Raw genomic sequence first — 25,754 nt, 5'->3', positions numbered from 1 at the left:
AAGGACAAGATCCCGGATACAGGCGGCCGAAATGAGCTTTCTCCGCAGGGTGGCTGGGCGCTCCCTTAGGGATAGGGTGAGAAGCTCAGTCACTCGGGAGGAACTCGGAGTAGAGCCGCTGCTCCTCCACATCGAGAGGGGTCAGCTGAGGTGGCTCGGGCATCTGTTCCGGATGCCTCCTGAGCGCCTTCCCGGGAAGGTGTTTCGGGCATGTCCAACCGGGAGGAGGCCCCAGGGAAGACCTAGGACACGCTGGAGGGACTATGTCTTCCGGCTGGCCTGGGAACGCCTCGGTGTCCCCCCGGAAGAGCTAGAGGAAGTGTCTAGGGAGAGGGAAGTATGGGTATCTCTGCTTAGACTGCTGCCCCCGCGACCCGGCCCTGGATAAAGCGGAAGAAGATGGATGGATGGATAAATATTGTTTCATTTTCCCAGGGTTTTGTTAACAAAAAATCTGCTGATGTTAAAGTCTGGATTGGTCTGACTGACCGTGATGTGGAGGGCACATGGAAATGGATTGATGGCAGCACACTGACCTCTGGGTGAGAAACCACTGAATTGAACTCATTATTGTCTAATAAATCAACACCAGTATCATATCACACAGAAAGAAAATGCTGATCTTTAATTTCAGGTTCTGGGCGTCTGGAGAGCCAAATAGTTACCATGGAACTGATGAAGATTGTGCTGTAAATTATGGGCCAGGATTCGCTGATTTTCCATGTAATCGTGCAATTCAGTGGATCTCTGAGGTCATTTTAAAATAAGTCAATACATGAACTGCAGGTTTATGTAAAAAATACATAAAGGTTTATTCCCCCCTAATAATGTGTAAGGGATTTGAAATGGCCAGAACACAGGCACTCAAGGGTGGGAGGGGTGATCATTTCTAATGGCTGTTAGGACAGGCGTCTGCTGCTTCTCACAGACTGTCATGTGTAACTGCATGTGTTCAATGCTCAAGAAGAGATGCTGAATATCTGTGTGTGGCTCATGGCATTAGAAATAAGAAGCTATTTCCTAGTTCAGTAAGTCAGTTCATTCAACTGATGATGAATGTTTGAATGATGAATGATGAGGAACATGAACATGTTTCTTCAACTTCAACTTTTAAAAATATACATATATATACATTAAGTCTTTTTGTTATATGAAGGTCACATTAAAACTTTTTTGGAAACTTTTGACTATACCTCCATTACTTTCTTTTAAGGATTTTTCAAGTGAGCTAGTTTTCAGTCTGTTGCTTTGGTTTCTCATTGATTTGGTTGTTACACCTGTTGTTAATGTGTAATGTATATGTCGCCACAAAGGGTTTTAGACAAAACAAACTTTTATAATACAGTTTGACACATTTTGTTTAGAAAACTGTTTGTATGTCACTCCCGTCAGCTAGGATTAGACTGTCACTTTTGCAGTATGAATTATTCAATTCTTATTTTGCAGTTTCTAATAAAATTACCAGCCAACTAATGAGCAACTTTGTTTTTATTTTCTCAGCAAAGAACATTTTATTCATATACAGTGCTTGGTGAAAGTTACATTTAGACCCTGTGTACATGCCCACATGCGTTCATATCTCTTTCACAGTGCCAGTGAGGTCAGATATTGTCATATCTCTCTTCTGTATCATTTATTTCTCTGTCCATTCTTGAGCTTAATTTTTTTTCTTCAGGAATGAATGTCCATCATTCAGAGCTCCTGTAGTAGGTCAGCGGGGAAGAAGCCCAGTTTACGGCCAGTGCTTACTTTCAGATATCCATTCACCTCTTCTCCTTTCTTCACCACAATCTACAAAGCAGAACATAGTTATAAATCAGAAAAATCGATCAGTAATCTTTCAAGAAACTGCCTCTTAAATACATTTTGATTTGGTTCTTTTATACTTACGTAAAGGGTTAGTTCAACCAAAAATTAAATTTGTCATCAATTACTCCCCCTCATGTTGTTCCACACAGATATTGTTGAATAAAGTCATTTATTGGTTTGTTTAATTTCTGTTCCGAAGATGACTGAAGGTCTAACGGGTTTGGAACGACATGATGGTGAGGAATTAATGACAGAACTTTCATTTTTGGGTGAAGTAACCCTTTAATTACAAACATTAACTAGGGAGGCCAGATTTTTGGTGCACCATGTGGGACATACAGAGGTATTCCTGTTGACTGTTTCAGTTGACTCTCTTCAGTCCTCACTACACAGACACACACTGACCTGATCTTTCTTCAGGGTAATTTGTCCCATCTCTCTGTTTCCCACAAAGGAGCGTGTCACTTTATACACCCTCTCGCCTGCTCGCACTCTGATGATGTAATTCATGGGCAAGTAGCCTGTCTTCTCACCAATTTTACCCTATAAGACACACACATAAACACAGTTTAAAACAGAATATGTAGGCTTGTAGTTACTTTAAAGCCTAGGTCCGAAGCCCTGCTCCTAGAGAACAAATGCACTGCAGAGTTCCGCTCCAACCTGAATCAAACACACCTGAATCTGCTAACCTGGGGTGCATTTAAATTTGTCATAATGTGTTAATTCCCTAATAATACTTTATATTAACTAATAGTGTAAATTAATGTGTTAATTTCCACAATGGGTCAAAGCCATACATTTCAACTTCCAGTTGTCTACTTTAATTAATCCATCCATCATCTTCCGCATATTCAGGGCCGGGTCGCGGGGGCAACAGTCTAAGCAGAGACGCCCAGACTTCCCTCTCCCTAGACATTTCCTCCAGCTCTTCTGGGGGAATACCAAGGTGTTCCCAGGCCTAGGTCTTCCCAGGGGTTTCCTACCAGTGGGACATGCCCAGAACACCTCCCTGGGAAGGCGTCCAGGAGGCATCCGAAATAGATCCCGAACCACCTCAGCTGGCTCCTCTTGATGTGGAGGAGCAACGGCTCTACTCTGAGCTCCTCCCGAGCGACCAAGCTTCTCACCCTATCTCTAAGGGAGCGCCCAGCCACCCTGCAGAGAAAGCTAATTTCGACCGCCTGCATCTTGTCCTTTCGATCATGACCCACAGCTCATGACCATAGGTGAGAGTAGGAACATAAATCGGACGGTAAATCGAGAGCGTCAACTTACAGCTCAGCTCCTTCTTCACCACGACAGACCGGTACATCAACCGCATTACTGCAGAAGCTGCACCGATCCGTCTGTCAATCTCCCGTTCCATCCTTCCCTCACTCATGAACAAGACCCCAAGATACCTGAACTCCTCCACTTGAGGCAGGAACTCTCCACCAACATGAAGCGGGCAAGCCACCCTTTTCCAAATGAGAATCATGGCCTCGGACTTGGAGTTGCTGATTCTCATCCCAGCTGCTTTTCACTCGGCTGCAAACGGTCCCAGTGCACACAGAAGGTCCTGGTCTGAAGAGGCCAAAACGACAACATAATCCGCAAAAAGCAGTGATGAAATCATGTGGTCCCCAAGCCGCACACTCCCCGGCCCTTTGCTGTGTCGTACAGGGACCGAAAAGCCCTAAGCAGGGGGCCCCGGACCCCATACTCCCAGAGCACCCTCCACAGGACGCCACGAAGAACACAGTCGAATGCCTTCTCCAAATCCACAAAGCACATGTGGATTGGTTGGGCAAACTCCCATGAACCCTCCAGCACCCTGGAGAGAGTATAGACACTAGGGGTGTAACGATTCGTTTTAACAACGATTCGATTCGTATCACGATTTGAGGTTGTCGATACGATTCAAGGACGATATGGGTTCATTTAGAACGATACGATCCGAAACGATTCAGTGACTTGAAATCGATTCAGTAACTTTTTAGCCAAAAATTGTGTGACTGAAATAAATATCTGGATACTGGTCAATGCTGGTGAAGTTTCCTAGATTCCTGTTGTTTCTTGTAAGGGAATCAGGTATCAATTAATTATGGATATAAACAAACAAGTAAACAACAATTAATGGCAAATGCATTAAAATTTTATTTGAATAAAGTGCAACCAACAGTTTAGGTTGAATTAAAAGGAAGTTAACCTTTTCTGCTCTCATTTTCAATTTTCAATACATTTTCAATAAAAGCACTGTAGCGACTATGAGTCAGATAAAGTCAGGGGCGTAAATTTCATCTAACAGTTGGGGGGGGCGATAAACATGAAATTTCTCAAAAGCAATTTTTGAAGGGGACACAAATAATACAGCCAAAATCGTACTTGTAAGGATATGTGTACCACAAAAAATATATATAATAATATTTAAAAAAAAAAAAAAAAACATTTTGTGCTTATTTGGCGTTTTGGTGCACTGAAAAATGATCTAATGTCCGTTTTTCTTTTCTCTGTCATTTTATCTGACCAACAACACAAAGCGATAGTTGTTTAAATATGAGTAAGGTTCCCCACGCAGTCATATTATAATTATTAAATTATCTCGTATCCTACACATAGTATTTTATACTATGATATTCAGATCTTTAGATATTCAACTGCAGCAAGCCCAACACAGATCTGGCGGAGCGGCCGTCCGCGTATACTTTAGACTTAGAATTAGCACCAATTCGAGGGCGGGTTCGGGTTGCTTGAATTATGGGTTCATTAGCCTATTATTCTTAATGAAAAACACAGCAAGAAAACAGGACAATGACACACTCCCTTAAATAGGCACTTTTACATGTCGCTTTGAAACCAAATGTTCCGCGATCATCTTGTCTGTCAGCTGTTTGCTCTGGTGATTAATGAAATCTGACTCTCGTTCGGCTCGTGCTGTATTGAGCAGACACATTCAGTTTTTAATTGTTGTGTCTGTTCTCTAATTAAACAAAATTATTTTATTACTATAAAAATGAAAACGACGGTGGGCAAGTGATGTTAACAGTGTTTTGCCTAATCTGTATTAAAGAGAAAAGAGTCCGAAAGAGTTCATCTGATGTTTAAAGTGAATAAAATAGTATTGACAGCTTACTGGAGTTTCATAACTGCTGTCTGAAGGGCTTGTTGTCTCCACAAACTTGTGTTGTAGTTTTTTTTACGTTCCATGGGTAACGTTAAGTTAGTTGAGGTGCGCGGTGGATCAAACCACTGTGGGGCAAGGGGGGAGGGGGGAACTCAACATTTTTCTAAACTTAAACGCATTTTTTTTGTCCTGTTTGCTTTTGTATTGTTTTACTACTTACACATGTATTTTAAGTATACATCATTATATTATTTACAATACTCAGCTTGGTTTTTAGGGGGGGACAGCCCTCAGATTGGGGGGGTCCTGTCCCCCCTGTCCCCCCCATGATTTACGCCCCTGGATAAAGTAATAACTCAACGGGGAACTGAATTAAAATGAAAGACTCGAATGACACTATATATTATAAATAATTCAGAATTAATGTTTACCCTTTTACTTATTTGTCCGCCGATATGTAAGAACTTAAAGGGGGCTCTGTTAAAGGGAAACATGTATATTTAGCTCAAATGAATGAATTAATGAATTCATAGGGAATTTTGAGAGTCTATTTTACAGCCGAGCAAATGACTCTTCTAGCGTTCATTTGAACGGGCCGTAAATATCCACTCTGCAGCGGATATTAATATCCGAACAATAGTGAAACACTATTTAATAGCCAGGTAACTTAGATCGGCAGTTCAAGACATTAAATTGATAAGCACATAACACAAGAACAGTTATCTTTGAATACAAACGGAACTTTATTGATTAATCTAACACATCAAACTAATATCTAACATAAACACACACACTCGCACATTCACACGTTGCAGCAAGGAAGAAGGTGAGGAAAGAATAAGTTCTAAGAGAGAGAAATTATGAAATCCTAAGCAATCTATGCATTTATGAAACATGACCTGAAGAAACCATTGATCAGTAATTTAACCTCCTATCGTTTCTTAGGCAGGGTTATTACATTTGATCTAATGCACCAGTTCAGCTTGGAATCAAAAAGGCGTTACTTGCGTTTGGGTTTCGCGTGTCGTCTGAAAAGGGGAATTCCCTTTTCCTGGCTGTACAGGGATTTTCCCGGATCTTTGATTCGCTGAAGGTCTGGTTGACGTCTGGGGAAGCCAACCACGTGGGGTGTTGGCGGCTGGATGGAAGTCTTGTGGGCGTTGTTTGAAGTTGGAGCGCGCTGTTAGAAACTCGTTGTTGAGAGACTTTTGCGGCGAAACTTAACAGAACCCGAGACTTAACGGAAATAAAATAAACTTTAAGTAAAAGAAAGGAAAGTGAGAGAAAAGCAGATGGCCTGAATGAAATCGTTGTTAACCCATTTTCTCTGATGTTGGTCTGTCACGATAGTCAGACCGTCTCCTGGGAGCTCCGTTCAGAACTCACTCTGGTCAAACTGCTAGGACTTAGCTCATCTCTGAACTGCGAACAGGCCGCGAACCAGCTCGGACCGAACTGGAACCGAACTTGAGCTGAACTCTGCACTGCTTCTGGTCTGAACTGTACAGAACTGCACGGAACTGTAGACAACTAAACTTTTCGTTCGTGTTCTGAGACTAAACTCAAACATTTGCCCATCCCCTGGATGGGTTCTGGCCAATTAGGCTTCAGGGGTGACTGTGTCTCCACCCCTCCCACAAAATTGGGTTATCTATAGAATTTAGTTTCCTCCTCTTAAGCAGAGAGTAAATTTAGACCTAATTTCTTACTATAAGGACATGATCAATTCTATAAAGATTTCATTCAGCTCATCTGTTGGATTATACCCATACGAACACACCGGTATCAAACACAATGCTTTTTCATCCACTCATTCAATAGTTACATAATTGCATGAATTGTGAGTAATATACATGCCTAATAGTCTAACTAACGTGTATTAGTTGTAAACAACTATAGCCTACGTCGAAGGCTATTTGAAATGAAAAAGTCCAATAATCCGTGATTTGCTGCACTCCATATGTGACAGTTTCTGTGAGCTTGCTTGGAGTTTTAGCTGTGTCGTGGAGTTCATTTACCGGTCATTGCAAAGACAGAGGTCTGGTTGTTTCTTTGTCTTGTGACAACCACGAGCCCTTTGTCCTCTTTTAACTGAGTTTGGTGGCGAGTCCATAGGAAGTCAGAACTAGTAGCTCAGGGGCAGAATCAAGCCCCCATCTCCCTCGTGATGATGATCGATTTCCTGGAGCTGAATTGTGCTTTGTTGAAAAGGATGTTAATTTGATCGAATCATTGGAAGATTCGTTAACTATGTCTGCACCCATAATTGCTACAGCACAGTAAGTGCAACCAACATTTCAACAGTAGGTTAACCCGCTACTTCTGCTTTTGTGTTCCAACATAAAAATATTACAATATTAGTATAAAAAATAAAGTGCAACTAACTACTCTTCAGGTTTAATTAATAGTAGGTTTACCTGCTACTTTTGCTGTTGTTTTACAACATTAAAATACAAATACAATATTAATATCAAAAATAAAGTGCAACCAACATTTCTTCAGGTTGAATAAACTGGCTGAACCTGCTACTACTCTCAGTTTAATAAACAAACAATATTTAACAAAGATAAAATGTAACCAACTACTCTTCAATGACTCTACAGATTTCTTTTTCAAAAATATCAACATGATCTGACCGCAGAACACTTCTCTGTGCGTTCACTATGTCGCCAGCTGTACTAAAACTCGCTCTGTAGGCAAACTGGTGTCAGGAATTCACAGGTAACATTTAGCAAGGGTTGAAAGGACAGGTAAAACGTTATTAACTTAGCTCTTTCTCCTGGTGGCTTGATAATTTCTCGCACGTTGGCTTCTCTGTCATCCGCCATGCTATGTTTTGTTTTCTTAGCGCTGCTGCTGGTGCGTGCGTTGCGATGATGTCACAGATAGGCAGACTTAATCGAGTAACGTTTAACGGCTTTATCATTAAAAGTGCTAAGAAAAAATATCCATATAATGAATGACGTGCTTAAATCCAATGCGTTATTTCCCATGATCGATACAATCGATTGATTACCTTTTAAAACGATGTTAGATCGATATATTTCGTCCGGAAGGCCATCTTGCCGAGCACAGATCGATGTAGTTAGATCATAGGAAAATAAATCGATACATCGATGTAGTAGATGAATCGTTACACCCCTAATAGACACTGGTCCAGTGTTCCACGACCGGGACGAAAACCACACTGTTCCTCCTGAATTCGAGGTTCCACTCTCGGCCTAATTCTCCTCTCCAGTATCCTAGCATAGACTTTGCCAGGGAGACTGAGAAGTGTGATTCCCCCTGTAGCTGGAACACACTCTCTGGCCCATCGTCTTGAAAAGAGGGACGACCACCCCGGTCTGCCAGTCCAGAGGCACTGTCCCCAACCACCATGTGAAACTGCAGAGGTGTGTCAGCCAAGACAGCCCCACAACATCCAGAGACTTGAGGTATTCAGGGCGGATCTCATCCACCCCCGGTGCCTTCCACCGAGGAGCTTTTTAACTACCTCTGTAAGTTCAGCTTGGGTGATGGACAAGTCCACCTCCAAGCCCTCGGCCTCTGCTTCCTCAATGGAAGACGTGTCGGTGGGATTGAGGAGATCCTCGAAGTATGCCTTCCACCGTCCGATGATATCCCCAGTTGAGGTCAACAGCTGCCCACCTCCACTGTAAACAGTGTTGGTAGGGCACTGCTTCCCCCTCCTGAGGCATCTAGCGGTTTGACAGAATCTCTCCATGGCCTCACTGAACTCCTCACAGGCCCGATTGTTTGCCTCCACAACTACCTGGGCTGCAGTCCGCTTGGCCGTACCCGTCCACTCGGACACAGTACCTCCAGACTCCCTCGAGATTCGGTCGAAGCTCTGCAGGAGGTGGGAGTTGAAGATCTCTCTGACAGGGGACTCAGCCAAACGTTCCCAACAGACCCTCACAGTGCGTTTGGGTCTGCTGAGTCTGTCAAGCTTCCTCCCCCACCTTCAGATCCAACTCACCACCAAGTGGTGATCAGTTGAAAGCTCTGCCCCTCTCTTCACCCGACTGTTCAAGACATACGGCCGGAGGTCAGATGAGACAACCACAAAGTCTATCATTGACCTCCGGTCTAGGGTGTACTGCTGCCACGTGCACTGATGGACACCCTTATGCTTGAACATGGTGTTCATTATGGACAAGCCGTGACTAGCACAGAAATCCAATAACTGTACACCGCCCGGGTTTTGATCAGGGGGGCCATCCCTCCCAATCACGCCCCTCCAGGTGTCACTGTCACTGCCCACGTCGGCGTTGAAGTCCCCAAGTTGAATGACGGAGTCTCCAGTCGGAGCACTTTCCAGTACCCCTCCCAGAGACTCCAAGAGGGCCGGGTACTCCGCACTGCCGTTCGGCCCGTAGGCACACACAACAGTGAGAGACCTATCCCCGACTCAATGGCGCAGGGAAGCGATCCTCTCGTTCACTGGGGTGAATTCCAACACATGGCGGCTGAGCTAGGGGGCTATACGCAAACCAACTTCAGCTCGCCGCCTCTCACCATGGGCAACTCCAGAGTAGTAAAGAGTCCAGCCTCTCTCAAGAAATGTGGTTCCAGAGCCCAAGCTGTGTGTGGAGGTGAGCCTTACTATCTCTAGTCGGTACCTCTCGACCTCCCGCACAAGCTCAGGCTCCTTCTTCGTCAGCGAGGTGACATTCCACGTCCCTAAAGCCAGTTTCTGTGTCCAGAGATCCGGTCGTCGGGGGCCTCGCCTTCAACTGTTGCCCGATTCCACTATGCACCGGCCTCTTACGATCCCTCCTGCAGGTGGTGAGCCCACATGGCTGTGCCATGCCGGGCGACGTCTCGGTCCTTGATTTTATTTTCTTCATAATGGGTTTGTGAACTGGTCTTAGTCTGGCCCGTAAAAATGATGAATTTAATTAATCATTATCTAATTATTTGCAAAGGTATCATTATGTTATGACTTTACTTGTTGAAGCACATGACATATTAACTAATTCAAAAGCCATAACCACAATTACATATTACTTAACAATTAGTTAACAAAATATTCAATCAACTATCACAAACTATGCATCATTTGAAAGCTAAAACACTCAAGATTCATGTTCTGAACTTGTTTTTGCAATAAATACACCAGAGAGGAAAGGGTTAAATGAAATGCTAAAGGACCGTCCATGTAAACATTAGCATAATATCAGCGTTACTCATCTTTCATCTCCTGTCGTCAGATCAGATCGGACGAATCCAATAAACACCCGCATACATCTCTGTGTAAGAGTCCATTCTTCAAAATGCATCCCACTTTTTAATCCAAAACAACGAAAAAATAGGGAAAAAACTAAAAATCCTCCGTTGTTTGCAAGAGAGTTTTGAGTTAGCGTGATCAATCATGTCCATTTTCAATGAAATATCGATTCTATTCCGTGTCTGGCAAACTCCCCCTGCTAGAATAGCTTCTCCCACGTGCAATGGTTCAACCCTCGTCTCTCTCCTTCAATCAGAGACTCTTCTGGGATGCATCATATAGAGGAAGTGCCTTACAGGCTTGGTGAGCTGTCAATCATTGCGCCCATGGTTTTCCTTGGATAAAGGCACTCGGTGCCCAGCCAATGCCTTTCCAACAAAGGTTTGATTGATGGACTTAGTAACCAATCAAAAGGCATTATCTTGCGCAGTTTGCGTAAGTAGGCTTTGGTGAATACTGTTTGTGCGCTGGCTGCGCGTTCTCCATGGCGCAACTGCAGTGGAGCGCGCAGTCTCTCACTGACGCTTCCCATCAGCTAAATTAGTTTTTTACACTTTGTAATCTCTGTAAATAGTTGCTTTAGTTTTTCAGTAACTGTTTATCCATTTTAATTAGTAGTATATTGCAGTTTATTGCAGATTTATTTGAATGAAAAACTACTCTTTACAATAGCAAATGTTCTGAAATAAATGGCCTTTTTGAAATGACGCCTAGACTTTTCTTGACATAAAAGCTCACAGAAGCTACATTACTGAGAGAATCATCCTCATATTTGAATCATGACATGATTAGACATTCAGTTTTATATTTAAGTTATTTTCAGGCTCTTAACATTAAATTATATTTTTTTCCCTAAGTGAAAACAAAAAACAAAAAACGTGAGTCACTTACATGTATATTTACATGTATATTACTCTGTTCCCATATTACTTTGAGTTATTATGACTCTTGGGTAGCAATATTTCAAGTGTCTAGTTTAAAATAAGACCAGGTTTATGAATATAGACCATAGGGTTTAAGAGCTGCAGACATTTTCATTTGGGTATATCGTTTTCAAAGAATTCCTAAAAAATGGGGCGCTTGTTAAGAGGTTAATAGTCATGTGCCTCAACAAGTAAAGTCGTAGCATAATGATACCTTTGCAAATCATTAGTTAATGATTAATTAAAGCAGACAACTGGAAGTTGAAATGCATGGCTTTGACCCATTGTGGTAATTAACACATGAATGTACACTATTAGTTAATATAATTAACTATATTATAATATAGTTATTAGGGAATTAACACATTATGACACATTTAATTAATAGAAATTAATATATTATTTAATCTATTGATCATATAGAATGTTTATTAGTTGCTGATGCAGTAATCATTAATAAGTGGTTTAGTTCTTCATGAGTCATACGTTAACATACATACGCGCCTCGGACCGAAGAGAAGCGTGTGAGGCCGTCGGACCCTGCCCCTTACTTGGACCCATCCTATCCGTTCACTACCCTTCCTTCACTATTCCCTGGCACACAGAGGACACCAGATCCCCTGTTTTGTTTGTCCCTTTATTCCCATTTTTGAACATTTTATTTTTCTTTGTGTTAATAAATGCCTCTTGCCTGACACCATACCCACTGTGTCTGTCGTTTGCTCTAAATACTACTAAACTAAATAATTTAGTTGATAAGAACTGTCTGTCATTACAGTATGCGAGCTGCGCTAAGGTGTGTGAGTAAACTGACAGAGACGCGTGCTGGCGTGATTTGAAATGTCAGCACTAGTAGTATTCACGAAGCTGTTTACAAAAAATTGCACAAGATGACGCCTTTTCATTGGTTACTACATCCATCAATCAAAACTTTGCTGGCAGGGCATTGGCTAGGCATTGACTGGCTTTATCCAACGAAAACCATGGGTGCTATGATTGACACCTCACAAAGCCTTTAATGCACTTCCTGGATATATTGGTTACCCAAACACCTGTGATTGAAGGAGAAAGACGAGGGAGAGCTCAACTTGAGTGCAAGAGTCCAAAGTACAGGCGAGAATGATAGAGTATGGATTAGAATCGATATATTTAATTGAAAATGGACATTAATAATTACTCAAACTCAAAACGCTCATGCAAACAAAGGAGGTTGTTTTGGATTAAAAAGTGGGAAGCATTTTGAAGAGTGGAATGATGCATAATTTGTGATAGTTGATTTAATTTTTTTTATAGAACAAAAGTAAATATAAGTACAAACAAGCCCGCCCCCGTCCAAGCGCCGCTGCGGGCTAAGAGGTTAACTAAATCGTAAAATGGTCCTGTAGGTTGATTGGGGAGCCACTACTTAAGCCTGCTTCACTGTATATCAGGGAGGTACAGCGAATGGGTGTTTCATCCCCTGCATCATGAGTTCCAGCATCTTCCGTCTAATCGATGGTTTAGAGTACCGCAGTACACAACTAAATGGTATAAGAACAGTTGTGTCCCTGTCGTGATTTTTCAAATGTACAAGATTAAGTAATGGGTTTATGATGATTTAGTGTTTAGTGTTGTTTTTTATAGTGTTGTATGTTGCATTGTCTATGATGTGTATGAGAAACACCCTGAACTTGTTCACTGAAAACTAATTTACCTATATATAATATAAAATAAAGAAACCTGAACTATGTTGGAGTTGAACTCTGGAGGAAAGTGGATCTTGGGGACCAGAGTTGCCCAGCCCTGCATTAAACGTGTGGAAGAGGAAAAACTGTACTCGATCATGTCCTCCTGTACTAACCTTAACTTCTTCTAGATTTCACCACAATGAACTCACCCTCCACCACTCCTCATTAGAGTCATCCAGCACTGTGATGCGATCTCCTGGACTGAAACACAAACACACACCTGATCACATTTAGCAATTAAACAAATTAACAAATCATTTATGATGGTTATGACTATGACTAATTGAAATATTAACAAATATGTGAATAGACTCACTGGAAGTCCAGGTCATCTTTCTCAATGGCTTTGAAGCGATACAGAGCCATATAAAAGTGAGACTGACTTAATGTCTGCTGCTGCTTCTTGTTCTGCAAACCAAATACAGACTGTTAGAGGGTTTTATTTGCCTCTATTATGGGCCAATCAGAGATCAGAAACCAGATTCAGACGCTGTTACACCTGTTGAAGCGCGTACACTACATGCCAGAGCACATGTTCATTCAACAATGTCTCTTGCAGTTCCTAAGTAGCCTTAATATGTTTTGTGAATACGGCTCCAAGTTTATAGGATTTTTACACTCACTTCATCACCTGCTAGGCAAAAGTCTTTTCAGCAAACCACACATTTTGAGGTATAAATCATGCCCATAGCACAAATGTTGTAGGTCAAGTTATGCACTATAGTTCAGTATTAGGGGTGTGTTCAAATCCTTAACCCATCATATGCCCAATAGTATTAGTGATACATGCTTTAACAAGCACCACAATCAACAACTAAAAATTACCTAGCAAACACCAAATGACAAGACAAACTCAAGGGCACACACGTACAAACCCAAACTCATAAGAGAATAATCGTATTCAATCTTCTGGACAGAGCTGGAACTAGAAACATTGAAAATGCTGCATAAAGTTGACAAACCAGTCCATGCAATCTTTCTGACCGCATGAACACTAGCACAGCTGTATTTTACCTTGTCATCTGCTGCGGTTTTGTCTTTCTTGTCTCCATCTTGCTTTCCTAATAATAAAGGATAGTTTGTCCATTTAACATTTTTCTTTTTCTTTTGCCAATATACTGTAGATTGATTCACATGTAAACTGCCTTTCCCTCAAAATATCAGAATTAACAGGCCAATCTCATATTGTGTGAAGGATGTCAGGTTCAAGAGATCAGTAAGCGGTTACACTGGTGAAGTGTTGCCATCTTTTGGCTGTTTTCTGTTTTGGTACACATTGAGCTTCCACAAGAACCAATGATGTTTGTTATTTGCATGAGATGCAAGTGTGTTCAGTCGATCAATGTTTTAATTTGGAAAGCCTAAATTAAATGTGTTCATCATATAAAACAATTGTGTCTCTTCAGGAGATTTGGGTTAAATGGCTTGATGTATTTATTTATGAACTTTTTTTGGAATGGAATTTCTATGGGCGAACAGAAATCATTTCGATTTCATTAAAAGTGAATTTCGGAAATTACCAAAATTCTTAAGGATGTAGACATTAGGATGAGTAAATGCTGTCATTTTTTGGTAAACTATCCCTTTAATAATTAACAGAAAAGAGGGATCATGAAATTTCTAATAAAAGAAGTTTATATGCAGTTCCTAAGACAAACAGCTAAAAAAATAATGACCCCGTTCAAAAGTTTATATACTGTACACTGGATTCCTAATACTGTGTGTCAGTGCATGGATAAAGTACTACTCATCTGTGGAAATGATTCAGTAGTGAACTTTTTTGGGTTACCCTTCAATAAAGCTGTGTTTGGATCCTCAGCCTTTGTGTCTCGGAGCAGTACATTACATCTATCAGACTTTACACTTTTCCACTCCATTGGACCATTCTCACAGAATATGAGAAGGTATTGCCAACAACCAGGTGTAGGGTTGAAGCTATTAAAGCTGAAGGTATTGACTGCTCTAAAGAAGCAGGCCACAGAGAAATGGGATGCAGATATTGGTGAAGAATTGGAAGGAACTGCCAGTAGCTGCAGAGATGGCCTTTGAGGTAAGTACCATTGATCCTGAATAGTCCCAAATATTTAGGTAAGAAATTAGGACATTGACAGAATTCCTTCAGGAATTTCAAAATTATGGATTTAACTCTGATGCCAGGGAAATAGCAGAGAGGCTTGAGGTGCACCAGAGAAGAACATCAGGAGCCTCATGTATAAAACTTTCTGTAGATTTCATCATAAAAGAAATGATGCACCTTTATGAAAACCTTTATGCACAAAGGTTTTCAGAGTTATAAAAACATGCGTACACCAGAACCTGTGCAAAATTCCCTTCTCCTCCCCGAAATCACCATATATGGAGCTTACAATGCCTAGTTTTACTATGCATAACCTCATCTGCATATCATTTCCATGCATATTCCCATCCACGTGACACCATGTTCAACGGTACAAGACATTATGGAAATATGAGATAGGCCTATGGATGTCGTCACATACATTATCATTCAATATCCTTGCCTTGTTTTAGAATAATAAATACAAATTTGATAAAATAAAAATTCCTCTGCGCGTCACTAACAAACCAATTAAAAAACAAAACATACATATCGTACAGTTTCCTTCAAAATTATCCTTTAAATACAATACTATTTTTCATAATATTGGGTAGAGCACGAAAATAGTTATTCGGCTACTGCATGCAGCAGAGGTTGTACATTACTCTGTCAATGGACTTATTCAAACCAGCCAATGGACCGTTCAATCACAGAGCGAGTCCTTCGGTGTCTGTCATTATGCCATCTGATGCTAAGCCATCTGCTTAGACTGAGTACGTGCGCATCATTGCGCAGAAATATTTGAACAGAACATGAGTTCTGAACACAATTTAGTTACAAAGCGGAATTATCAAGCGCCATGCATTCCTCGCTAGTTAAAACATTAAAACGCAGCTTGCCACAGGAAAAGTGTTTAAACATAGCGCATCCACTATATATGTATGTAAATGTATAAATACATTTTTTATATGTAAATAAAAAAAAATAAAAACATTTTGTAACTTCTGGATAATGATTTCATTAAATTTCAGTGCTTAACTCCATTAATGGCATTAACTGGCATATTTAATCTAAATGTTTAAATCAGATGTTAAACAGTTTAAATCATTCACATTTACATTCACAATTTCTGAACTAAAGTCAACAAAAAGGATCATATGCATGTTATCACCTGTGTAACCATAAAATGTATTAATGTAAACCATGACATTCCTAATATGTACTTTATTTTTGCATTCAATTATCATGAAGACCTATAAAAGTCTCCTGGTTAAGTACTTGCCTGACCGCAGTCCTCTCTTTCCCAGGCAATAACACCCTCTGACCTCATCATGGACCCTACAGTCTACACTTACAGTTCATGTATATTCCCACAATACATAGTGAAAACTTCAGCTTTGTTGCCTTTTATCTATGAACTCATGGACCAGTGCTGTGACTGTTGTGTGTAATGTTTTGACCAACGTAATAAAAGCGAGCACAGATACATATGCAGTTGTCACTCCTGTAAATGACTAAACTTAGAACAGGTTTAAGCCTTCAGCAGAGGAATGATAAGCATATTCATCTGAGTTCATGGCCATGGGGTTGCTCTGAGTTTTGTGTATGGAAGTTTCATTAGTGTAGTGATACATAAATCACTGAGGTAATTTCAAAACCAAGTATCTATATTCTGCCAAATGTGCTTGTTAAAATGTCAGCAAAGTTGAATCTGATGCGACATCCGCATGGGAAAATGGTTCGCCTCACTTGTCATTCCCAGTCGCTTGGATCCCTAATGAGATGACTGTATTTTAGCTGTAGAGACAACAAACAATGAGAAAATGCTGGTATAACTTACCCTCCCCAACCTCTTCATCCTCTTTCGGTTGTTGAGCTTCCTCTTCCTCCATCATCATCATCATCATCTTGTGAAAGGAAGGATGTTCATTACAGTCTTCATAGAGGAGAGAGCTCAGTCACACGCCGGATAATTCTTAAAAGCAGGTCACTTACATTCTTTTTGTCCTCTGACCCTTTCTTCCTCTCTTTATTGGCCATGATCACACCCACTCTCAGTGTGTCAAACACCGGATCGGTGCGGTTCTGCTGACCTGCACACATGCAGTTTAAATTCTGTAAGTATCATTCATTTCATCATTCATCATAGTAGTAACTAGAGCCTGACCGATTTTATCAGCCGAGATTAGCCTGTCGTAGATATTTCGGCACCGGCGTATATGACGCAGATATGCCACCGATATGAACGCGCACCCAAGCATGTCCACGCATCTGACAAGCGCATGAATATTCACACAAAATTAAGTCAAAATGCCGGTTTGGCGAGTATCATTGTAAACATATGTCCGTTATGTCTTAAGTAAACGCTTCCCTGCCATTGATGATTTCTGTGTTTTCAGTGTTATATGGTAGGGGGCGCTATTACACATCTTCTGAACGAGTGCAGAATCTCCTGATTAAAACACAGGCTAAGAAGAAGCAGAAACACGCAATCTCATATAAGATGATGCATATGAAACATAACGCGACCATCAAAATTAAACAGCTGTGGCGTTTTGAGGTATTGATGGACATCTGTTACTCCATCTGAGTCCATCAACACCTCAAAACGCCACAGTCCTGGGTCGACATTTCATTCGATATCATAGCTGTTTTGATTTATATGCTGTTTAATGTTGATGATCGCGTTATTTTTCATATGCATCTTCTTATATGAGATCGCTCTTTTCTGCTTCTTCTTCGCCTGTGTTTTGATCAGGAGATCCTGTACTCGTTCAGGAGATGAGTAATAGCGCCCCCCCCCCCCCCCCCCCTACCATATAACACTGAAAACACAGAAATCATCAATGGCAGGGGATCGTTTTCTCATAAGACAAGAAAAAAAAATCACCCAGTGCTCGACTGAATAACTTTAATAATGGTTCATCTATATTTATACAGTTAAGACTATGAAGTGATATTTTACATTTGATTACTATATCTGTAGCCTACCTGAAAATCTAGTTTAGACCTTTGAAAAACCTGAAAACCTTTTTCATTTGTATGTTTATTCTGTTTTATGTGCAATGTATTTATATTGTGTACATAATGTATTATATATACAGTACCAGTCAAAAGTTTGGACATTAATGAGAAAGTGTGTCCAAACTTTTTGCTGGTTCTGTACAATAATATACACATAAAGAATATCGGCCCCCAAAAACCCCTATCGGTCAGGCTCTAGTAGTAACACCTATAAAATGTTAGATGAACGTCCCACTAAACAATAGAAAACAATTATTTGAACAAACTTTCTATTAACGTTACTGAAAGAGCATTTGTTCATTGTTGAGAGAACCGTTATCCCATATTCCGAGAATATTCCCTGTTATCTGGGTCAGTTCTGTGGTCAGCACATGCTTGAAATTCCCAACATGCTTTGATTGGATTATTTCGCCCTTCTTTGTTAAACACTGCTTGTTTAATTAGTTATAATCGAGAGTCTTTTCATGTTGTTAAAAATGAACTTTCATAAATACATCATACTCACCGGGGTTATTGATCTCTTGATCATAGAGAGGAGAACTGTATGCCCGTCTAAATCCAGGAGGCTGACGGGAACAGGGATATTAATGAAAACAGTGAAGCTGTCAGTGTGATTGTATCATAACTGTTCAATATAATGCATATAGAATGTCAGCTCACTATTTTCCCAAAGCATCTCTGAAACTGCACATACGACTGGCACGAGTGGTGAATGTTGGTCTTGCAGTTTTTGCAGCGCAAGGCGAATTTATTATTGACTGAAAGTAAAGGAAAAGAAATCAGTATTTTGTTTTTTAAACATCATTTATAACATCACAAAAGTTGTGTATGATAGTTATTCATATCAGATAAAGTAAAACAAGTTGATTATAATTTGGCTAGCAGGCTTTAGAGTAGTGCAGGTATGACGACATTGTAGGCCAAAGCATGGAAGCGAGTTAGCATTTTAGCACTTTTTTGAGTTTTTTTGAATGGGGTTTTGTTTAAATGGCTGAAATAAGCTCAAGACACTTTCACGTTTTATTCTACGACATAAAATACATCAGCACTACCCCACTCGTGATTTTTGAAGCTGTTGCTAACAAGTGTTTAATGGGACTACAGAGACAGTCGAGGAAGGTGAGCCCAGTCCGCTTTTACAGCCTCTTTATGCTTATAATTGTGCTCTGATAAACTATTCTAACTCAAACCTTATGGGAAAATGTTTTGAGATAAAAACGGAAGGAGTTGTCAGAAGCTTAGTGATGGTGACGTTGAAGTCGAGCGACCATGGCGCAGTTCGTTTTATACTTTTTACTTCTGGCGACTGCATTTAAGCTTCAAAATTCATTAAAGTTGTGTTCATCTGTGATAATTATCTTGATGGACGAAACATGTGAGTATCATACACTTTTGTTGATCACAGAGCTTGTTTTTAGCGATAGGGGAGAGTGGGGTAAGATGAGCCAGTGGGTAAGTGCACCCACCCTCTTTATCTTGGTACACCTTTATTGTCGTGTGACCATATATTTTGGAACCACTCATCATTTCTGCCAGACTGTGAAAATGAGAAGCACATGGAAGGCACACATTTACTGTAAAAACTGTTGTTGGCTTGTCAAAGTAACATTTTAGCATAACAGATGTAATGGCTGTTGTATCAAAGCAAATTTGTCCAGGTCTATTTAAGGTCTATTCAACTATTTATGATCCATATTGGTGATTTAGTAATGTATAAAAGCTAAATATTAGCCTGAATTGGTAAGCTAGCTAGTTTAATCCAAAATGGCAGCTATGGGGCAAAGTGAGCCAAATGATATGGGGTAAATTGAGCCAGCATTTTAACTTATCATAAGGCACTGTAGTTAAGTTAAATCTTTGAAGTATATACTGGTATAATTCCAATGTAATGTTACACAACTGGTTTAGTTTTTCATTAAAAAAAAGAGTTTAAAAATGATAGCAAACATCCTGAAATTACTTTAGATACTTTCATTGTACTTCTGCCTTAGTTTGTCTTGTCTTGAGGACTACATAAGTAAAACAAATTGCTCATTTTACCCCACTCTCCCCTAATCCAAAAGCCTACGGGAAAATCCTAGTGGGTTTTTCTCGAGGGAACCAGTGCTATGCGAAATGCCGGTTGGCCCACAAAGTGACGTCATACCTGCACCACTCTATTACAGGTACATTGATCAAGGTAGAAACTAATAATTATAGTTTAGTAACTATCTAACACATCATTCCAGGACCGTAACCATGACAGATCAATAATCAGATATGGCCAAATGGTCCCCCAGTATTGGAAATTCTTGATGCTGCACTTTATTATGCTCTGCTCTGTTCGTTGTTAGGATGACAAAAAGTTTTAAAAGCTAATTTAGTTAGGATGGTCTGCTTGAGCGGTCTAACAAAGAGAGGACTGAGGACTTACGAACGATCATTCGTGCGCAGACGTCACAGAACTTGGGCTTCTTGCAGTAGTGGTCCTTAAATTTGTGCGGCCTGTCATTGATCTGGATCACTGGCTCAGGGGTTGGAGGAGGAGGAGCCTCTTCTTCCTCCACCTCTTCATCATACACAAAATACACCTGAGGAGGACAGGAAGTGAGTTGTGTGCACATGACACAGACGTGGAGAGAAACTGACATACGTACAGTGTTATCATCCTCCTTTACGACATTGTCTGGCGCCGGAGGATTATCATGAATATCCAGTGAGTCTTTATCCTCGAGTCTGAAACACAATCGGCATTTAGATGGTTGTACACTTTAATAATGTTCCTGAAAGATGAAATAATCTTTGGGAACACTCACTGGTCATATTGAGCCATAAATACAGCCTCTTCAGCCGCAGTTCAGCACCTACACACCATGACACATTAGCTGATTTTATATTTGAACCGTCAATCTCATATCATAGAAACACATTGGCCCTCATTTATCAATCTTGCGTAGAAACGGGCGTATATATTGGCGTAAGATTATGCTTACACTCCTCTCACCGCCTGATTTATGAAGCTGTGCGCACCTCTGAAATCCAGGCGTACGCAAAACCTGCCCTTGATAAATGCCGCGGCTGAAAACGATCGTCAGTAGATTAACACGCCCCTATATATTCAAGTCTCCGCCTCCCCCACGCCCTCATTTTACGCCATGGACATACGGAAGACGGCAAAGAAGCGAAACTTCTCTGAAGTAGAGATCGAGACCATCACCAGGGAAGTGGAAAAAAACAAAATTGTTTTATTTGGGAGTTTAAAGAGTGGGATTAAAGGTGCCCACAAAAAGGTGTACGGTGGAAATCCAGTTTAAATAGCTTTTTGGATGAGAAATTACCTATCACAATTCATTATTTTACAGCACGTGTTTAGAAATAATAGGCCTATGTGTACAATAGTGATGATGATGTGATGTGGAGTACCATTCATTCACATTAATATAATTGCATGACAATTTGTAAGATTCTTATTATTATGATTTGTATTATTAATGACGCTTATTGTTATTTAGAAGAATGTCATTATTATCATTATTATTATTTATTTTATTATTATTTAAAAGAAGAAGAATGTCATTTTTATTATTTTGTCAGTCTGAATTATTTTCAGTCCAGTCCGTGCGCAGCTGCCGGGCCTAACCAACGTCAGGTAAAGCGCACAGGCTCGCAACTGGACGAATACATGCCTACAAATCAAATGCTTTGGTAAAGTCACACAAATTGAAGTTCATGTTGCACAAAAATAAACACTGAAGTTTATAATTACTTATTCGCACGGGATTATTAGTATATGCGGGGAGCTCTGGTGATTTGTAGGCTAATAATCGCAGATAATGTCTGTGATCTTAATCCCGTGCGAATCGGCCATGTCTGTAATATGTAGGCCTAAAGTAAAAATTCCCCCGCAAATTACCATATTTCGCCGAACACCGAGGTGATAATATTAGTCCCGTGCGAATCGGCATCTATTTGGCCGGGATATCAGGCCGATCGTATATAATTTTTGCAAGGTTTTCGTGTCCTGTGAGCATTTCTATCTTTATCTTTCACGAAGAATGGCGCTAGACTGCATATGTGCACCGTTATGACTTCATGAGCGGCCGCGCGGATTATAGGCTACCACTTTCACTTTAGAATGAGCACAATTTGGGAGTAAATTGCTTGAATGGTGTGTTTAATATTATTCTTAATGAAAAACACAAAAACAGAACAGTACAATGACAACTCGCTTAAATGGGCACTTTTACATTTAGCTTTGAAACTGAATCTTCCGCCGTGTTATTATAGGATAGGCTATTGCTTAGTTACGTTTTTAATTGCGTCTGTTCTCTAACTGAACGAAATTATTTGTGTTACTATAAAACAATCAAAATGATATCGATACGACTGTTTATAATTTCATACAGCTATATAACGAAAAAACATTTTCAAGTAGGCCTAACATCATATCCAGGAGATAAGTCAGTAAATTCGAGTAAAATCACAGCTTATCCCGTGCGAATGCGCCACGCAAAATTCAGATGTGGGGGAGTAATTTCTAAATCACACGAGGTCCCCAGATAATAGCCTAGCCTACTTATCCCGTGCAAATAGGGCTTTATTTGTTGTTGTTGTTGTTGTTGTTTTTTTTTTTTTTTTTTTTTTTTTACAGTGGGTCATAATATAGCATATCTTTGTCAGTGCGTTTTGTGGTGTTAGGAATTGTTTTTCTGCGCATTTTCGCACTAACTCAAAACGTGCGTACACCACCTCCTGAGCTGGCGTAGGATTTGAGCGTGCCGTACGCCAACGTCCATATTGATAAATCTCAAAGTCATCCTGGTTTTGGGTGTACGCCAGGTGTACGCTGGAAATTTGGTGTACACACTTTTGATAAATGAGGGCCATTGTGAGAGAACCATATCATCCCTCCTCTAGTGGGGGTTGGCCCTCGGGATTGGAAATTGCACAGCAGGCCAAAGACTTCCATTAAAATGTTGAAAAGGAAGATCTTCAAGTTGATTGTAAGGTAATATCAGTTTGATCTCTCATACAGTGTGTGCATGAAGGGGTATGATCAGGGCCGGCCCAAGCCTTTATGGTGCCCTAAGCAGAATTTTATTTGGGGGGCCCCTCGGTGCCACCAATACGATTGACTATTGTCAGTTCGTTTACACAACTTTTGCAACACTGATAATACTCAGAAATGTTTCATGAGCAAATCCTCATATGAGAATGATTTGTGAAGGGTCATGTGACACTTAAGACTGGAGTAATGATGATAAATTCAGCTTTGACCACGGGAATATATTACACTTTACTATATATTCTCATAGAAAACTGCTGTTTTAAATTGCAATAATATTTCACAATATTACTGTCTGTTTTTACTGTATTTTTGGTCAAATAAACGCAGCCTTGGTGAGAAGAGACTTTTGTTGTCAACAGATTTATAAATGATTCTCATTACGAATTTGGGAAGATGTTTGCTTCATTCCCAAATTATAATTTTGCATTTATTACTTGCAGAGAAGCATTTACTGTGAACAGAAACTGGAAGCTATGCTGTACAGTATACTCCGTTCAAAACATGCAGCACGTCAGATAAGATATTCGCACTAAACCATATCACATTCTCAAATCCAGCCATTCATTAAAAGTTTACCGGGCAACTGACGAGGGATTTTTCTCGCCAATGAATGGTGTCCAGACAATGGGGCTGCGAGCTCGAGGTGTCAGAATCAATCCGCGCATATATTAGAAAACGTTTTCAAAAAAGTGCAGTTTACTTATTTTCAATAAAGTAACAACATCAAGTTTGTCACCACTAATGAAACAACTGCAATGTTTGAGAGAGGACTGAGAGATCACATGGATCATCCCTTCATATGATTTATTAAATAGATGTTTGAATCTCTATTTTGTATTTGCTTCATTGACAAGCATCACTGTATGTTAAAATATCAATGCATATATTTAGGATATAGCCATATGTAAAATGTAGAAGCAGTGCTGCCAACTATAACAGCATGTATGTCTCTTATTCCAATTTGTCATTTTTATCAGATGCTTCATTTTTTTTAATGTGATTTAGTCAGAGTAAAAGCACAGCTAATTTATTTATAAATTAAATCAGTGTGTGGCATTTAATAAAAGAAAAGTAATGTAAATTGTTGTATGGTTGAATTTTGTTGAAGCTTAGCAGACATGAAATATCATCATTGATAAATCAAACATGTTTATATGGCCAGCAGTAGAGCGCTGTGAGTTAAATATATTTGAGTTATCATTCAGGCGATAAGTGTACATTACCCAGTACTTTCTTAGGTACGTGCACATACTGTAAAATAACCAAATATATTTAAAGGCACATTTCAAATCAGTCATGTTAACATCAAATAGTTTCTTAAAACCAAATCTGTTTTTTATTCATGTTTATTCTATATGTATGTGTTCACCACACATTTACACAAAATACTGGCTGGTATATTTTATTATTTTTAGTTGTTGCACACCTGAATTATCGGTAACTTTGATATTTTAGAAAGTGATCAGGGAAAACTTTACTGTATAACAGGAGACTAAAGTCTGGCGTACAGGTATCAGCTATTTATACTGCTTTCAATTGATTTTAATTGTAAGTGCATAAAATGGCTTAAAATGTGTGGTAATTGTTAGTTGGTAAGCATTACATTACAATACACAATAAAAAGTGGTTTTCCCTCACAGCTTCTGAAACGTCAGATTGTACAGGAACATTAATTTTTAATGCTCTTCCATAACTGAATAAACAACAAACAAGTACAGCATGTTGTAGAAGTTTATGCATCATAACCTAATGGAATATTTGTCCAATCATATACACCAACTAAACAATTTAATTTCACACACACACTCACATGTCTATTTCTGGGCTGGAAACACTATCTGAGGCCAACAAAATTAGTATCTCTCACCAGGCAGAGTTACAGAGCAAAATATGATGTTTTCTAGGATGGGTATAGCAAATATATTTCAATATTGTCACATATAAATGCACACATTCTCAATAAGAGGAGTGAAGAATGTGACCTAAACTAAGATGAAAATATACATACCTGTTAATGATGATTTGTTTTCCTATAACCGGATGTCTTCAGTGAGTTTTCCACCGATGAGATGTTGTCCTACAGCATGTTACGCTTATGTTTGCATTAGATGTGGGAATTAACTTTAACTCACTAATAACCAGACCGGTCTGAGCTGAGGAGCAAACCCTTGTACATGTACGTGAGTGTCACTGTGAGTGTTTTAAACAGATGGCAGATGACGAAGAGTAATAAGACCCCTCTCTCTCTCTCTCTCTCTCTCTCTCTCTCTCTCTCTCTCTCTCTCTCTCTCTCTCTCTCTCTCTCTCTCTCTCTCTCTCTCTCTCTCTCTCTCTCTCTCTCTCTCTCTCTCTCTCTCTCTCTCTCTCTCTCTGACTGACATGCACACATGTAGTCAGTTCAAGTCATTCACAGATTCACTCAGGCCTGTTAGTTTGCATCAATGACCGGAGCTGTAACAGAGAGGCCAGAACAATAACAGAGAATGACTTATTTTCCAAAACTGTTCTTGGTAAACGGTTACATACTTTAAAAAAAAACTGATCTAACAATTGTGCATGTATTTTTCTTGGGGTGCATTTCCCAAAAGCATAATTAGCCAACAAGTTCTATTGTTAAAGGGCACCTATTATGCCTCTTTTTGCAAGATGCAATAAGTCTGAGGTGTCCCCAGAGTGTGTCTGTGAAGTTTCACATCAAAATTCCTCACAGATCATTTAATGTACCATATTGAAAATGCCAATTTTTGGGTTTGAGGACAAACTTTCCTTTGGCCCAGGTGAGGCCCACATCCTGTAAAATGACTCTTATCAGTTAATGTGGCCCAGACACTG

The 25,754-nt window shown here is 39.9% G+C and overlaps 1 protein-coding gene across 2 annotated transcripts; it reads right to left on the bottom strand.

Annotated features, from left to right (window-relative positions):
* Positions 1-1,321: 1,321 nt before the first annotated feature.
* stac3 (SH3 and cysteine rich domain 3) lies at positions 1,322-25,269 on the bottom strand (the record flags this gene model as incomplete). 2 transcript variants are annotated; one of them, XM_079821048.1, is made up of 13 exons in its annotated part: positions 1,322-1,791; positions 2,215-2,352; positions 12,945-12,996; positions 13,112-13,203; positions 13,810-13,856; positions 16,692-16,758; positions 16,847-16,944; positions 18,381-18,441; positions 18,536-18,633; positions 20,289-20,445; positions 20,512-20,590; positions 20,671-20,718; positions 24,931-25,269. In XM_079821048.1, the coding sequence occupies 12 exons, from the start codon at positions 20,685-20,687 to the stop codon at positions 1,693-1,695; spliced, it is 1,005 nt and encodes a 334-aa protein (XP_079677174.1). In that variant the 3' UTR covers positions 1,322-1,692. The 2 variants fall into 2 exon arrangements, with proteins under 2 accessions (XP_079677174.1, XP_079677173.1); XM_079821047.1 differs by lacking the exon at positions 24,931-25,269 and having other exon boundaries at positions 1,472-1,791; positions 20,289-20,590; positions 20,671-20,687.
* Between the last annotated feature and the right edge of the window lie 485 nt (positions 25,270-25,754).

This window comes from Gobio gobio, assembly GCF_949357685.1.
Source record: "Gobio gobio genome assembly, chromosome: 7".
NCBI classification, from domain to species: domain Eukaryota; kingdom Metazoa; phylum Chordata; class Actinopteri; order Cypriniformes; family Gobionidae; genus Gobio; species Gobio gobio.
The sequence above is the reverse complement of the archived record's forward strand: the minus strand, read 5'-3'. Positions and strand labels throughout refer to the sequence as shown.